General features: G+C 37.0%; 1 protein-coding gene across 1 annotated transcript; it reads right to left on the bottom strand.

The window, feature by feature from the left end:
- Positions 1-14,313: 14,313 nt before the first annotated feature.
- K441DRAFT_680599 (FAD-binding domain-containing protein) lies at positions 14,314-16,060 on the bottom strand (the record flags this gene model as incomplete). The annotated part of the gene is made up of 3 exons (XM_067651382.1): positions 14,314-14,373; positions 14,542-15,777; positions 15,827-16,060. The coding sequence occupies 3 exons, from the start codon at positions 16,058-16,060 to the stop codon at positions 14,314-14,316; spliced, it is 1,530 nt and encodes a 509-aa protein (XP_067499715.1).
- Positions 16,061-16,804: the final 744 nt, after the last annotated feature.

Raw genomic sequence — 16,804 nt, forward strand, 5'->3', positions numbered from 1 at the left:
TACTTATAGCGCCCTGGCTTGCAGATATAGCCAAAGCATGCTTTACTATAGGCTACTACCCGCGACTTAGAAGATCTATAATGACGGTTGTCCTATAAAAAGAAGGTAAAGTAGATTACTTAATCCTAGGAAGCTACCGCCCTATTGCCTTAGAAAACACCCTTAGNAANATNNTANAAANGGTAATAGCGGANNANATAGNAGANANNGNNNAGGAANACGCNNTACTACTATAAAGCTAAATAGGGGCAAGAAAGAACCGCTTAACACTATTAGTACTTACGCTACTCGCTACCACTATTAAATCCGCATGGGCGATGTGAAGGGACTTTGTAGTATTAATGCTTAGCTTAGATATTAGTAGCGCCTATAACAACGTACCCTATAAGCGTCTCCTATATATTTTTAGGGTAAAAGGCTTCCTAGAATGGATTATACAATTTGTTTAAGGGTTTATAGGTTAGAAAGAAACATTACTAGTCTTTAGCGGATACTAGAGCCCCCCTATCGCAGTTATAATAGGAATACTATAAGGATTACCCCTCTCGCCTATACTCTTCCTTTTCTTTATAAGCAACCTACTTAACTCCTTTAAGGAAGGGGCAACCTAGGGGATAGGCTTTGTTAACGATATAAACCTAATTATATACGGGCCAATAGCTGTAAAAAATTGCAGAATACTAGAGAAAGTTTATAACACCTATATAGAATGGGTAAGACGATATAAAGTCCAATTCTTACTAGAGAAATACCAGCTAATCCATTTTATAAGAAAACGTAATTAATCTACAGATCTCTAGCATATAATTCGCATTTAAGGCTTTAAGGGTTAACTAGTTTAGGGCCTAAGGGTACTAGGAGTATAGGTAGATAGTAAGCTTTAGTGGAGCGTATATGCGACGTAAGCGGCCCATAAGGGCTAAGTATAGTACATCGTATTATCCAGGATTGTTAACTCTATATAGGGTCTATGCTTTTAGAGGTTACGCCTATTATATATAGCAGTTATCCGGCCAACCATAACGTATAGGTCCAGTATTTAGGCCATTAGAGAATCTAAGAAAGGCCCCCTTAAGTCACTCCTTAAACTACTCTAAAAGGTCTAAATAGCCTGCCTCTGGAGTATAATAGGCGTATATAAGCGAACGGCCACAGCACTGCTTAAAAAGGAAGCTAATATTCCCCCCCTATAACTATATATTAAAGCCGCTGCAATATAAAGGACGTAAAATAAACATAACTCTAATATTATAAAGTATATTAAGACACGCCTAAATAAACTATGGAGGGACCCTAGGGCGCCCTATAGGAGAACAAACCAATAACCTTAAAGTAGGGAAGACATATTAGAGAAATAAGTAAAAAAAGTAGAAGAAGAATAGTGCTGCTTTAGGGCCTAGGCCCANATAGAGGAGAAAGGGAGACGCGTAAGAGGCCAGTAAAGATAATAGTAAGAGAGAGAAAGGAGCTAAAGTAGAGCACGAAAGAACGCTAGGAAACTATCCACTGTAATATAATACTGGTTGGACCAACGCTAGAGAGGCGTATAGGAGTTAAAGGTATAGAGTCAACGCAGGCATATAGATACACAGCCAGACGCACAGCCAGACGCATAGCTAGATGCAGAGTCTTAATATTAAATAACCAGCTAAACGATTAAATCAAGCCAGAGCCTCTGCTACCTTGATCGACTGCCGTGCCGCCACCGCTACTACTATTACTATTCCGACCCTGCTGTCTCGACTAACTGCTCTATCTCTACTGTTCTAGATCTGTACCGTTACTAGATCTATTTTACTGCTAGGTCTGCTGGATCTTTTATACCGTCTAACTGTTCCGGCCGACCTGTTCTACTGCTGCTCTCCCAACCGCCGTACCCTACCGTTTTAACCGCCGCTGTTCCGACTAGCCGCCTCCGACCGACTGCCATTAACCGTTCTACTACTGCTGCTACTACTGCTGCTGCTATTCTAACTGTTCTGACTGCTATTCCGACCGTTCTATTCTACTATTCCGATTGTTCTACCGCTACCGTTCTAACCGACTGCTACCTACTGACTGCCATCGACTGTCTGCCGCTACCGAGATTTCTGCTACCGAAAGTTCTGCTGCTTACTAACTGTTACCGAGTTCTTCCACCGGGTGTTCTACCGCCGACTGTTCTATCTTATTTTACCGCGCTAACTGTCTGCTTTTATTACTGTTTATACCACTGTTACTGTTACTGCCGTTACTGCTGTCCTAGTTGCTACTAATAGGAAGATCGGACCTTAGCTATGGGTAACGGAAGGACACCGTAGAGCAGTTCTATGGAGGGCTGAGGATAAAGTTACCTGCGTTCTTTTAGGGATATTCTTTCCTTTTCTTATTCTACTTTTGCTATACTTTTGTTTAGCTATTCTTCTATAGTATAGAACGTTAGGGGACAATGTTCTTAGTGGGGGAGGTATATAGTGGTGTAGATTGGACGTCGCCTACTGTCTTAGCATTTTCCTATATTTATAGAGCCTTCGGCTTCCTTCCTTCTTCCCTCTATTATATATATATCACGACTCTACCAGTTACCGGAAATACACTCTTTTCTTTCCTTCTTACTAACTGTTTTACTAACTAATTACAACTAACCGACTGACCGACCGACCGATAGACAGACAGACAGACAGACTAGCTGACAGACTGACAGCGCCGTGACTTTCCTATCTTAGAGAGGTCGTACCCTCCCACAGTATTAATTTTTTAGGCTTTATTATTAGCGTTAATAGAGTATTAATAGAGAAAAGTCAGGTGGACGCTATTAGGGAATAGCCCTACCCTATAATATTTAGAGAAGTATAGGTTTTTTTAAGCACGGCAAACTTCTACTAAACGTTTATTATTTACTATATACAAGTAGCATTTCTAATTACTAAGCTGCTAAAGGGATTTAAGAACGGTAAGAAAATAGAACCCTTTATATTTAGGGAAGCTACTAAGTAAGCTATAGACTGATTAAAAGATTTATTTATATTAGCGCCTATTCTAATACACTTCTATTAGGAGCTATATATATATATTAAAACAGATATATCCGGCTTTACCCTAAGGGTAATTATATTTTAATTAAAAGACGGGGAATAGTATCCTATGGTGTTTTAGTTAAGGAAAATAACCGCTATAAAATAGCGTTATATAACGCATAACTAGAAGCTACTTACAATAGTTACAGTAATAAAGCACTAGCGGCATTATTATATAGGAAGCAATTATCCTATTAAAGTCCTTACAGACTATAATAACCTAGAATACTTTATAACTATAAAGGTATTAAGCGGTTAATAAGCTAGATAGGTAGAGGCACTATTATAGTATAATTTTAAAATTATGTACCACTTAAGAAAGATAAATCCTACTAATAGGTTATTAAGACGTCTTAATTATAAGACTAGGAGGATCTAGAATAGTATAGGGGAAATAATTCCTATATTATAAAATTTGCTTAAAAGGAAAGAAAACTCTTCCCCTAAAACTACTAAATTTTATAATAGGGTAAAGGTCTTAGTAATATAGCTATAAAGCGCCATAATTATAGAGCTGTAGGATATAGTTATAGACTAGGTTATAGACTAAGTAGATATTATAAAGTTAGCGTACCCTAGAATTAGCGAGAATTTTCTAGAATATACTAGGGGTATTACGGTACCTTTAACTTAATAGCGTATTAGCTGTAAGTTTCTAGATCTAAGGGGGATAGGTAAGATGCCTATCCGTAGCGTAGTATACTCTATAACGGTAGGAAAATTTACTAGCACTAAGAGTTTAAAACGTCTTATACTATACATTAAGTCTATAATAGCAGTAGGCAAAATAAAAGTAAGTAATCTATATAAAACCTTTCTAGATTTTCTTCTTTAAGTATAATAGAGAGACGCCTTCGCTTCTAGAGAGAGGTAAAAGGATATAGTAGAGACTAACTTAGCTAGAGTTACTAAAAAGCTATAGTAGTAAGACTAAAAGGGTCTATTGCGCTTTAAGGGTACTATATATATCCTAAAGGACTAAGCGGTCTAAGATAAAATTCTAAAGATCTTCTATAACAACCCTCTTAAGGGTTACTATAGTGCTAATAAAACCCTTAAGGCCGTCTAAAGGAAATACTTTTGGGATAAAATATCTAAAGAAGTTAAGGACTATGTATTAAGGTATAATATGTACTAAAGAGTATAGATATTTAGGTATTGCCTATACGGCGAGTTATTAGTGCTTTTTATTCCATAGGGACCTATATTAGAATTAATAATAGATTTTATTATAGGCTTACCCCCTACTAAAATAAGAACTAAAGAGGTTGCTAACGCTATCATAGTAATTGTTAATAGATATATAAAGTTTTTAGGATATTTTACTGTTATAATAACGATTACAGTAGCAAAACTAATAGACCTGTTTTTGAAACGGTGGCTCTTATTTAGTACGTTAAGGGAATTATATCTAATAGAGGTACCGTATTTAATAGTATATTTTAGTTTTTATTCTATCTCTTATTAAAAATACGGCGAAGGATAAGTACTACCTTTTACCTATAAATAGACGGGCTAATAGAGCGTTTAAATGCATTATTGGAATACTACCTCCGCTGCTATATTAATTATTAATAGGATAATTAGATATTATAGTTAGCTTTAGCGTAGCACGTATATAATATAAGCATTTATAGCAGTATAAAAATAACCTCTTATAAAGCACTATTTGGGGTAAAATTTAATAACCCCTAGAACGTTAAGGATATCGTTCTTAAAAGGGAGGCACTAATAGTATCTAAGAGAATTAAGCAAATGAGAATTTATAGAAAAGAACTTAAAAAGTACTTACTAGACGCCTATATAAAAAAGGTACTATAATAAAAAATATATATTAAAAGAATTTAAGATAGGAGACGAAGTCTTACTATTTATAAAAAATATCCGAATAAAACGTATTAAGAAGAAGCTAGATTACCAGTGGCTTAGACCCTTTAAGATAGTTAGGAAAACTAAAGGAAATTAAGCCTATAAATTAGAATTGCCGAAATTATATCTAATATATTCTATATTTTATATTTCCTTACTAAAGCTATATTAGAGAAGAGATAGTATAAAACCACTACTACCTAGCAAAATTAATAGGGAACTAGAATAGAATATAGAAGATATTCTAGACTAAAGATGGCGCTAGAAGAAGTACGAATTTTTAGTTTATTAGGAAGGATACTCTTAGGCGTATAATAGTTAGGAACCTAAAGAATACCTTTAGCTAGGATATAATATAGTAATTAAACCCTTTCTAAAGACTAAAGGTAAAGATTTAGTAACAGTTCTAAATATACTATAGATAAGACGATAGGGAGGACCCCATAAATTAAAACTATAAGGTTAAGCATAGGCATTAAGAATGGAAATATTTCGCTATTATAATAGGGATCCTAGAACCCTATAAGGATTTATAAAAGAACTATTAGGGATACCATCTAAAGAAGACACTATTTAAGAACAAGTAGTAGCATTATAAGAAGAGGTCTTAGGGATTTAGAAAGATCCCCTAGGAATAAAAAGAGAGTATTTAGTCTGGCATCGGAGATACGCAGTAAAGTTAATAGTACGAAGAGGAGTAAAAAGACAGCCTATAAAAAATTGAAAAATTTAAAAAATTATAAAGCACCTATAGGAATACTACCCGTTTATTATATATGGGGATTATAGTAGTGCACTGCTTTTATATAGATTGTTACTAAAGCTTAAAATAAAGATATCCCTAAAGTATAAAGTTAATTCCTAATAATAGGGCATCTTAAAGGCACCTGAGAAGTACTATATAAAGCTATTCTACAAGAAGAAGGAAAGAACTAAATATAATTTAAATACTAGCAGTAGTAATAGGAGCCTTCTCTTCTATCTTAACGTTATTATTAGCGGTATTATTAGCACTTCTATCCCTAGAAGCATTAGCACTTTTACTAATATTCTTCTTAGAGTAACGGTAATTAGAAAGACTAGTATAGGTAGAAGACCGGCAAGGAAAACGTTTATCTTAACTTTTGTTACTATTTTTAGTATTATCCCTAGGCTCTAAATTAGCATCTAAGTAGAGATTAGAAAGCCGTTAGCTAAAAGAATTAGTATAGGTTCTAAATATATTACTAGAGAAACTTACCTAGCTGGAAAGGCCTATATAAGAGTGCGAATGTTATTATTTATAAGGGTAAGCTATTTATATATGCGCCCTTAGACACTATACGTCCAAAAGCGTTACATCTTTATAGTAGTAGAAACCCTTATTAAATTAAAGAGTTTATAAGTAATAGATAACACCCTCTATCCCTATTTATTACTATTTAAATATAAGCAGAAATCCTAGATAACGCGCTAGAGCTTATAAGTTTTACGCGTATAAACAATAAGGATCTAGTATAATTAGCGAAATTTAAAATAGGATAGAATGGAAAATATTAGTACGTAGGTCTTTCTCTAGCTGCGGTAATAAAAGCACTTAGATTTATTTTTGCTGGAGTAAGGTATATTATAGGTGTGGGACGGGTTTAGTATAAAAGCGGTAGTAAGAGAGACTTCTAGGTATTTTACTACCTTAGTAGCTGTACCTGCAATTAAAATCTCTTTTTACTTAAGGATTTCTTATTTATTCTTCTTATTCTCTATAGTAAAAACTATAAAGTCAAATCCAGTTTATAGATTTTTTTATACTAGATAAAATCTATCTAGGTAGTCCTTATATCCCTATAAGATTAAAGGTCTTAATTTCTTCTTTTAGAAGCTTAGAGCCTCCCTCTCCTAAAAAAGGCAAGGTAGGAACACTATAGGCTATAATTTAAATCTATAGTTTTAGTTTTTATTCTCTTTAAAAGATAAAGTACTTATACTAGATTTCCTTATATTTAACTAAGAAATCTATATTATATTCTTCTATAGTTATAAGAAAAATATTTTATTTTCCTTTAATTCTAGCTATAGACGCTAGAACTAGCTTTTCTACTTACAATTTCAATATAAATAATTAATTGACTTTGTTTCGTATAGAGAAAGTATTTAAAGATTAGTCCTTTTAGTCTATAATTAGGACTAGCTTCCTTTCTTATAGTTGCTTTTTCTTATTTCTAGTAGAAGTAGAAGAGGTAGGAGATAGTAATAAGGAGGGTGGAGAGGACGAAGAAGGGAGGTCCTTCTTTAGCCTCTCTGCGTAAGTTTTCTTAGTAAGGGCTACCTCCTTACGGAGAGCTCTTACTTCTTCTACTAGTCCTTTTAGGGAATCTTCTACCTTTTCTTTTTCTTTTATAAAGGAATTTTGTCCTACTAGGATACTCCATATATAGTCCTTTAGCTATTTAACTTGTTCTTTTTTTTGCCCTTTATAGGCCTGGATTAGGCTTTTAAGAGCCTTTTATAGGTATTGTTTTAGAGAAAGGAGAGGAAAAGATATACTAGGTATACTAACCATAGTAGTTATTAGTTATATTGTCTTTTTTATAGGGGTTTTATTTTATTTTTTAGGAGAAGACTAAGGATATCTTCTTTTTTCTCCTACCCTAAATAAGCTAGGAGATTCTCCTGTCCTAAATAGGCTAGAAGGTTCTCTTATCGTAAGTAGGCTAGAAGAAGGAAAAGGGATGGAAAAAGTAAATATAGGCTTATTATTACTTGTTTTTATAGGAGGTTTTTTTAAGTCAATTAGGCCTTGGCGTTTTATATCTTATAGGAAGGTTTCCCAGTTTTTACAGTAGATAATAACCTTTTTAAGTCTTTTATCTCCTAGTTCTAGAGGTGAAAAACTAGGTAAAAAAGCCTTGCTAGTTTTTACTATCTATTTTAGGCGGCGTTTGGGCGTGCATTTAGGCCGAGGCACGGTTCGCACCTTATATTTATATAGAGGCTTAGCAGGAATTCAATATTCAATATCAATATCAATATGGCCTTTTTTTATATTTTATATTTTTTTTATATCTATTGTATTATACTACGTAAAATACTACGCATACAGCCTTAGGCTATAGCGCTATAGTTTTATATATATAAATCCTTTTTAGGCAGCTTAATATATACTAGTAGTTATGTCCTAGTAGTTTATAGTTCCTTAGTAAACCCTAAGTTCCTATAACTACTAGGGAATAAGAAAACGGTAGGAAAAACTATAAGAAATCCCAATACTTATCCCTGTCCTTTTACAATTTATTTCTATTCTTTTACTCTCTAATATCTTTTTAAGAGCCTAGTGGGAGTTACCTCCTTCTAGAATCCTATCTGTTGTCATAGTACGTGCGGACTGTCAAGGTACGATATACGAGGTGACTGTATATTATTGATAAACGATGTTATGTGAGGATCTATATAGGAGGTAAGGTGGTATATATACACGTCGCTTAGGGGTTAGGTCCGTGCTCATGTTATAACAACACTAAGTCATAACAACGTGTTAGGTCAGTGCCGTGATATCTATTTTATTCTTCTATAAAATCTTCTTTATATATTAGTTTAGCTGCTTTAAGAGTCTCGCAGTCTTTACTATTAGCAATAGTGTGTCTAAGAGTTAGCGTTACTGCCAGCGTCGCTGCCAAGAGGCTGATAACGTAAGCAGTTAGCGAGCCTATAGAGTTATAACAGTCAGTTAGCTATAAAACTGCAGCTAGCTAACAGCTCGCTGCCTTAGTGGTAAGATTTAGTGGTAAGTTAAAGCTTTTGGTAGAAGTTAAGGATATTTAAATCTTTAACTAAGATTATACGCCAAGTAATAAGAAACCTATGAGAATCTCTTACTTAGCCATAGTAAATAAAGCATTTTCCCTAATATCTCCATTACGCGCCGTATACCCGTTCTCCTATGCCACCTATACAAAATGTAACGTATATTACATTTTACGCGTTAGCTAGGCAGTAGAGCTTCTTCCTCTACTTCTTTCTCTGCTTCTTCCTCTACTTCTTTCTCTGCTTCTTCCTCTACTTCTTTCTCTGCTTCTTCCTCTACTTCTTTTTCTGCTTCTTCCTCTACTTCTTTATTAAATCTATAATCTATGCGTTACTTAACTCTTTTAGCACCGCGTAGGGTTTATAGATTAACTACTTCCTCCCCTCTTCTAATTAACAATGATACCGAATTAGGCGATTAAGATAATTCCGTATCGCAAGAGCCTCCTCTAGCTAATTAGAACTACGGCTGTATCTTTTCTATTAATTAGGACAATCTCTACCTAATAATATATGGCAAGCTTACTGGTAAATATAGATACTAAGTTACTAATAAGCGGCTGCTATTAAGTAAAGCTCCTATATTACCAATATAGAAGCATAGGGCAGACCTTTTTTAAAACGGTCCTTTAGGCAAAAAAAGGCTTTAGCTGTATAAGCTTTGCTATCTAGCTTAAAGACTAGGTGCTTTACTTATAATTAACGGCAACGATTATATTAACGGCTATTTAAAATTAAAGTATAACCTTATTATTAACCCTAAAAGTTATAGTAGTAGAATACGACTACTAGCCGCAGAAGCTTTTACTTCCGCTAGCAGTTATAAACGCCAGCCGTTCTAGGCAGCTGGCTATATTTAAGCCTATGTTAATTAGACAATTCTATAAGATATTACCTTTTGTTAAGCTATAAGTCCTTCTACGCGCGCTCTGCTAATATTTAACCGTCCTTAGATCTAAGACTATCTTATAAAGGCGCCTATATTACTAAGCGATTGGATTAAAACCGTATTTAAATAGCGGCGCGTTAATATTAAAGACCTCCTCCTTACTGCACTTAGTAAAATCAATCTTATTTATAATATCTAGACATTTACAAACGGAATGTCACTACTTGGTATAGTGGCTTATTTTATTAATAAAGACGGAAAGCTTTAATTAGTGCTTTTAGGCCTTCCACAACTATAAGAATTACACTCTACTAAGAATATAGCAATAGCCCTGGTATCGGTAATTTAAAAGTATCAATTTAATTATAAGCTTGGCTCCTTAATGGCCGATAACGCTAGTAATAATAATAAGCTCTACGACTATCTCTTATAAAGCCTCTTAGTGCCTAAAAAGGAGCGGCTTTGGTGCGTTGGCTATATTATCAACCTTATCGTTAAGGCCTTAATATAACGTGTTTTATCAGTAAGCTGCGCATATCAGTAAACTGCGCACCGAAAATCATACCAAAAATTGGAAAATTCGAACCTTAATATCTTAACAATGACTGGGTAATAAATTCTAAAAATTTAATAGGTAATAGATAGCACTTAGAAATAGAGGCCATTAAATTTCTAAGAGTGGAACTTTTAAAATTCTTAAGATATTAAGGAAAAAGGTGAATTTTTTTTTAAATTTGGGGCCAAAAACTACTATTTTAAAACTATAAGCTTTTAGTATTTAAAAATTTTAATAACCTTTAGATTTAGGCACTGCATATAATACATTAAAATTTTAGAATTTATTACCTAGTCGTTGTTAAGATATTAAGGTTCGAATTTTCCAATTTTTGGTGTGATTTTCGGTGCGCAGTTTACTGATATGCGCAGCTTACTGATAAAACACGTTACGGCAAAGGCGTTAGTAAGCTTAAGCGCTTAATAATCGGCGCGAGCGACTATATTAAATTTGATTTTATGCGGTAGAGAGGCTTCGTAGGCAAGATTTATAATATCGTTAAATATATTATACGATTAACAGGACGCTATAAAGACTTTGCTAAGAACTAGAGTAAGGCCTGCATCGAGGACGATCTTTTTAATTAAGTAGAGCTTCTGCTTATTAAGGACGGAGGCGTTTAGTGGAATTCGACCTACTTTATACTCCGCCGTATATTGCTTCTTTATAAAGCGATTAACAAATATCTACTAGCTTAGAGAAAGCCCGCTAATAATAGCTATAATCTATCTTAGGACGTGCTTACTAATGAAGATTAGCAGTAGGTAGAGCAGCTCGTTAAGATCCTAAAGCCTTTTATATTAGCTACCAAGCGCATAAAAGGCGACGCCAACAGTCCTAGTATTAAAGGCTTATATAGCGCTCTATAGGAGTTAATTACTAATATAGAGCTCCTCTATTAAATTCTTTAGCGAACTTAGCTAAGCCTTAAGAACGAATACAACTCCTTTCTTAAATTAGGTGTTAATATAGCTATTAAAAAAATTAATAAATATTTTAATAAAATAAAGGCCAAAAGCCCTTACTACTTTATCGCAGTAATCCTTTATCCGTCTCTTAAACGCGCCTACTTTCGCGATAAATAGAAACGGTGGCCCTAGTAGTAGAAGCACGCTAAGCAGTGCATAGAGACTTTATTTAATGACTATATTAATAAGTAAGTAGATAAGGAAGATAAGAAACTAGTTAAGCTACGACGTAGAAAGGTTCCTTATAAATCTAATAATAATTTAACTAATAAATATACACAGTCCTTAGTCGTAGATAAGAGCCTTACTTCCTTAAAGTGCAATTAAAAGCGTATTAAGCTCGCCAGTAAGCTTAACCGCTACTATAACGCAGGCCTTAAGTTTATTAAGATCTATTCTAAAGACAGCAATAAGCGGAACGACGTTGTTCCTAATCCTCTCAACTAGTGGCTTAAAATTGGTTAAATCCTTTATCCAACGCTTGCTAAGATTGCTCTTAATATATTCTCTATACTAGTAATAAGCTTCGCATATAAATAAGCCTTTAGTTAAGCTAAAAAGATCGTTACTAATAAGCGCAATAGACTTTTAGCTAACACGATTAAAGCAGACTAATGTTAGAAGTGGTAGTTAATTAAAGGCCTTTTATTAAGCAGTTTAATTGACTATATTAACTTAAATGGAGCTTTAACTACACCCTAGTTAACGAGCTTAAATATTAATCTTACTAGCTATAAGCCAACTACAGAGGTAGAAAAGCCAGCTTAGTAAGGTAGACTTAATAAAGCTTTGTATTTAATTAAATCTAATATAGAAATAGAGCCTCCGGAGTCCTTACCACCGACTATTTTACCTACCTTTTAAGCCTTTACGGGCGCGGGACGAATTTAGCTATATTTGGATACTATATTAGGTAAATTAGGGCTAAATTTTAATCGGGCAATGTTGATATTTATATATAGAGAGGTGCTGCCAAAAATCTAAAATGAAATACTATAAAGTCTATATAAATTTCCTAATTGGGACAGCTAGCTGACAGCTTTATAGTTAGCGTACGTTATCCAACAGTTAGCGGATAGTGAGCGATCCAATTGACGCAGTCAGTTAGCTATTTTTCTCAAGCTCGCAGCTAAGCTGACTATTAGACACACTGATTAGCAAAGTGTTTTTCTTTACAATTAATGCAAAGAGGGGTAGTATGCTTGTAAAGCTTGCCTGTTATTATATAGGTAGGATAGGAATAGTCTTTAGATAAATATACAGCTGTATAGAATCTATAGGCCCTAGTAGAGCACCTATCTCCTATATAGCCAAATTTTTAGCAGCTCGTACACTGCGTAGTAGGAGAGACTTTAAGGTATTTTACTACCTTAGTAGCTGTACCTGCAATTAATATCTCTTTTTACTTAAGTATTTCTTATCTTTTTTCTTTATTCTCTATAGTAAAAACTATAGAGCTAAATCTGGTATATAGATTGTATCTTTTTTACTAGATAAGATCTATCTAAGTAGTCCTTATATCCTTATAGGATTAAAGGTCTTAATTTCTTTCTTTAGAAGCTTAGAGCCTCCTTCTTCTAGGAAAGGTAGGGTAGGAACCCTATAGGCTATAATTTAAACCTATAGTTCTAGTTTTTATTCTCTTTAAAAGGTAAAGCAGTTATACTAAATCTCCTTATATTTAACTAAGAAATCTATATTATACTCTTCTGTAGTTATAAGGAGAATATTTTGTTTTCCTTTAGTTCGAGCTATAGACGCTAGTACTGGCTTTTTTACTTGCAGTTTTAATGCAAATAGTTAATTAACTTTGTTTCGTATAGAGAAGGTATCTAAAGGTTAGTCCTTTTCGTCTATAATTAGAACTAGCTTCCTTTCTTATAGCTGCTTTTTCTTACTTCTAATAGAAGTAGAACTCCTACTAAAAGGAGAAGGGGTAGGAGGTAGTGATGAGGAGGGTAGAGAGATCGAAGAAGGGAGGTCCTTCTTTAGCCTCTTTGCATAAGTTTCTTTAATAGGGGCTACCTCCTTATGGAGAGCTCTTACTTCTTCTACTAGTCCTTTTAGGACATCATTTGCCTTTTCTTTTTCTTCTTCTTCTTCTTCTTCTTCTTCTTCTTCTTCTTCTTCTTCTTATATAAAGGGATTTTCTCCTAATAAGACACTTTGCGTATAGTACACTAGCTATTTAACTTATTCTTTTATTTCTTTTCTTTCTTCTTCTTCTTCTTCTAGCCCTTTATAGGCCTAGGTTAGGCTTTCTAAAGCGAAGCTTAGATGTTGTTCTGGAGAAAAGGAATAGAAAGGCATATCAGCCGTACTATCCGTAGTAGTCGTTAGTTATTGTCTTTTTTGCAGGTTTTTGGTTTTCTTTTTTAGGAGACGACTGAGGATGTCCTCTTTTTTCTCCTGTCCTAAACAGGCCAGGAGGAGGAGAAGGAGGAGAAAAGGTAAATGTAGACACTTTATCACTTATTTCTATAGGGGGTTTCTTTTTTTTTAACCTATTAGGACTTGGCATTTTGTATCTTATAGGGGGGTTTCCTAGTTTTTACTATCCTTATACCCTTTCTCCTTACTAACCCTACTAGAAGATTTCTGGGGAGATTAGGCTAAAAGGTAGTAGAAAAACTAGCTCCTATTTTATAGTTTTGGTATTGGTGGTAGTAGTAGTAGTTTTGGTGTTCCTGTCCGTGCCTCGCTTATAAGCTAGGGCCACCCTTAGAGAAATTTTTCTATTGGGAAAAGGGGGTAAAACGACAAATAAATCCACCTCTAGCTCGCTAGGCAGTAGGAATTACGTTTTGAAAGTTGGAAAATCGATTGTTTTTGATGGTAAGATGGGTATGCGTAAGTTTTGGAGTGTGGCGCTACCTTTTGGTAAGGTTGCATGTGCGGTGAAGGTTCCAATATGGCCTTATTCTGATACTGAATATTGATAGCACTACTGACTTTATATTAAAAAGATCGCTAATGTATTTTACCTAACGCTAAGATAGAAGCGGGCCATTTAAGCCGATAGTACTGTCCTACCTCGAAATGGTATAATATCGATCAAAGTCAATTAGGCAAATTTGACGTCGACGTTGTATTGCACCAAGGCGACGGGATGGCATCAATAGAGCCTAGTAATACACTATCAAAACATAATGACCGCTATTGAATAAGAATCAACATCTGATTGCACTTGAACAACTAAGAATCCACACCCCAGCTGCAGTTGCGAAAAGATGATAGGAGCATGTATTCGAGAAGCTAAAATACATCAAATAAAGAGCTACAAGAAAGGCAGTACCGGATATACCGTAGGCTGTTGAAAGTCTAAAACCGAGTAGAACATAAAAAATACAAGTTGTTAGTGCAGACATTCCCCAAGAGGTGAAAGACTCTGGTGCGCCCAAATTGACTGCCGCAGGGCTATACCTTAATCGGCTCATAAAAGTTAAACTTCCCCTGCGGATCATACGTTTTCTTCAACTTCCTCAACTTCTGTAACCGCCATGGCTCGTACCCGTAAACGGCTTCTTGGCTTTCATCGCCATGCGCATAATTAACATATGCATTCAGTTTTAAGCCTGTTCCGTTCAGAAGAGTACGTCTGATCTGCTTCCCAATTTCGAACACGGTCTTGTCCAAAGTTGCATTATTCGCGGGGTACGTGAACAACGGCGAGGCTAATAACTGACTGCCTCGATCTGGATACGCAGTGCTATTCTTCGGTATCTCGTCCACTCGGTTCGTCGCGAAGCCCTCCAGCAGCATAACAGAATTGCTAAGAGCAGCTGGCAACTCAGCGTAAATTTCCAGAACCCTGCGCAGGTTCGTCAGGTTCCATTCGTACAAGTTTACAGGATAGGTTTGATGGCTCACGCCCTTCGCGCAGGCTGGCCCGTCGTATGAAGCTCCGGTAATCGAGTTCGCGCCCAGAAGGTCCACGTGCTCTTCAGCGACGCTGACGGGCTTCAGTGCATTCAGAGGGTCGGTGTACTCTTTGGGAATGGCACCGCCCTGCCAGTACACCAAGAACACGATCACGGGCTTGGAATCGACAGCAGGATCGATGGCGATTGTTCCGAAGTGCGTCAGCTCGACCGGTCGATTTTTGGCCTTTAGCCACCCATTCGCTATCGTGAATACGTCCTCCAGCTTATCCTGGGTAAACGTGAAGGTTGCAGTGGCAAATCCATCCTGCTCAGGAATACGATCGTATATCCGGTAGCGGACAGATGTGACGATGCCGAAATTGTGTCCAGCGCCCCGCAGTCCCCAGAACAATTCAGAGTGCTGGGTATCAGAGACTGTAATTGCGGTGCCGTTTCCGAGCATCAAGCGCGCGGAGAGAAGGTTGTCGGTCAAGAGCCCGTATCGGCCTTGAAGCCAGCCATGACCGCCGCCGAGCATGGGCGAGGTGAAGCCAGTGCAGTCGCAACCGCCAGTGACGGCCTGCTTTCCCTGGCTCCACAACGCTTGAATTACCTCGCCTGACTGCGTCCCACCTTGAATGATTGCTTCCGATCCATTGGTGCCCGCTATCTCGACACCGAGCAGGCCTCGCAGCCAGATGCCGATTCCGCCATGAATCGAGTTGAGCGCAGATGATGTCCCGTGACCACCCCCAATGGCGAGGAAAGGCACGTTATGCGCATTTGCATATTCGATCTAAAGCGTATCAACAATCAACTCTCCCAAAACTCGAGTATAGACTCACGGTGTGCTGCACATCTTCCTCCGATGCAGCCTTCACAACCACGTCGAGGCCTGGCTTGATGGCGGCACTCCATCTAGTAGTCGCATTGGTGTATCCGTCAGATTCCGGGTAGTAGACTTGCGCGCCCTTCGAAAGCAGCGGTTGGAGGTCTTTGGTGAGGTTTCCAACCCGCGAACCGGCGATGGTGCCAGCGAGACTGGCCAGAAGCGCGGCCCTTAGGATAGAGGTGGCCATTGCTTGCAGTTGCTGTGAAGGCCGGACTGGACAGCGACAATGGGAAATGCAACCCTGGAGGGCATTGAGCGCAGATTAAATATGACCAAGGCATGGGAAAGCTGAAAGTTCCGCCCCCGACAATAACGCCCCAGCACGCCTCCGTTCCGAAACACCATGAGCACCTAATCAGCTGGAGCGATTCCTGTGAACCTGCCTCGTACAGCGGCATGTGGGCTAAGATTTGGAAAACGTGGATTGTGGATGCTGCGAGGCTTGCTCTTGACACGGACTTCAATAGAATTCCCTGGATTTGCTCCACCCAATGACATGGTCACGGATACCAAAGCCAGGTTGCTGGAGGCGCATTTACTGTAAGGCTGACCTGTTGGTAAGCCGCCCCTGCAGATGCCATTTAATTGGAACATTCCTCATGGGGCAATGCTTTTGTATCCTAATGCTAACTTGGTCTGTGATCTAATCAACTTTCGGCATGGAAGGATTCATCTAGTCCTTCGGTTCTACGCAGCTTACGGGGTATGGCTTCACTCGCTCTACGCTCGCTTCCCGCTCGGTCGCCATTCGCTCGCCGATTGTTAGTGCTAACATGAAAAACATGTGGGAAGAGGGATGATAGATTTTGGGTGTTGAGAAGCGATTGAAGCGCGCTGGAAAAAGGTGTGGGCACAGTAAAATTGCGCAATGGGAGTGTTCCCTGTGTGCCACTTCATAATTCTAAAGGAGGTCAGCGTGTGTGGGATGCAG

Source organism: Cenococcum geophilum (genome assembly GCF_001692895.1).
Source record: "Cenococcum geophilum 1.58 unplaced genomic scaffold K441scaffold_49, whole genome shotgun sequence".
Classification (NCBI taxonomy): Eukaryota; Fungi; Ascomycota; class Dothideomycetes; order Gloniales; family Gloniaceae; genus Cenococcum; species Cenococcum geophilum.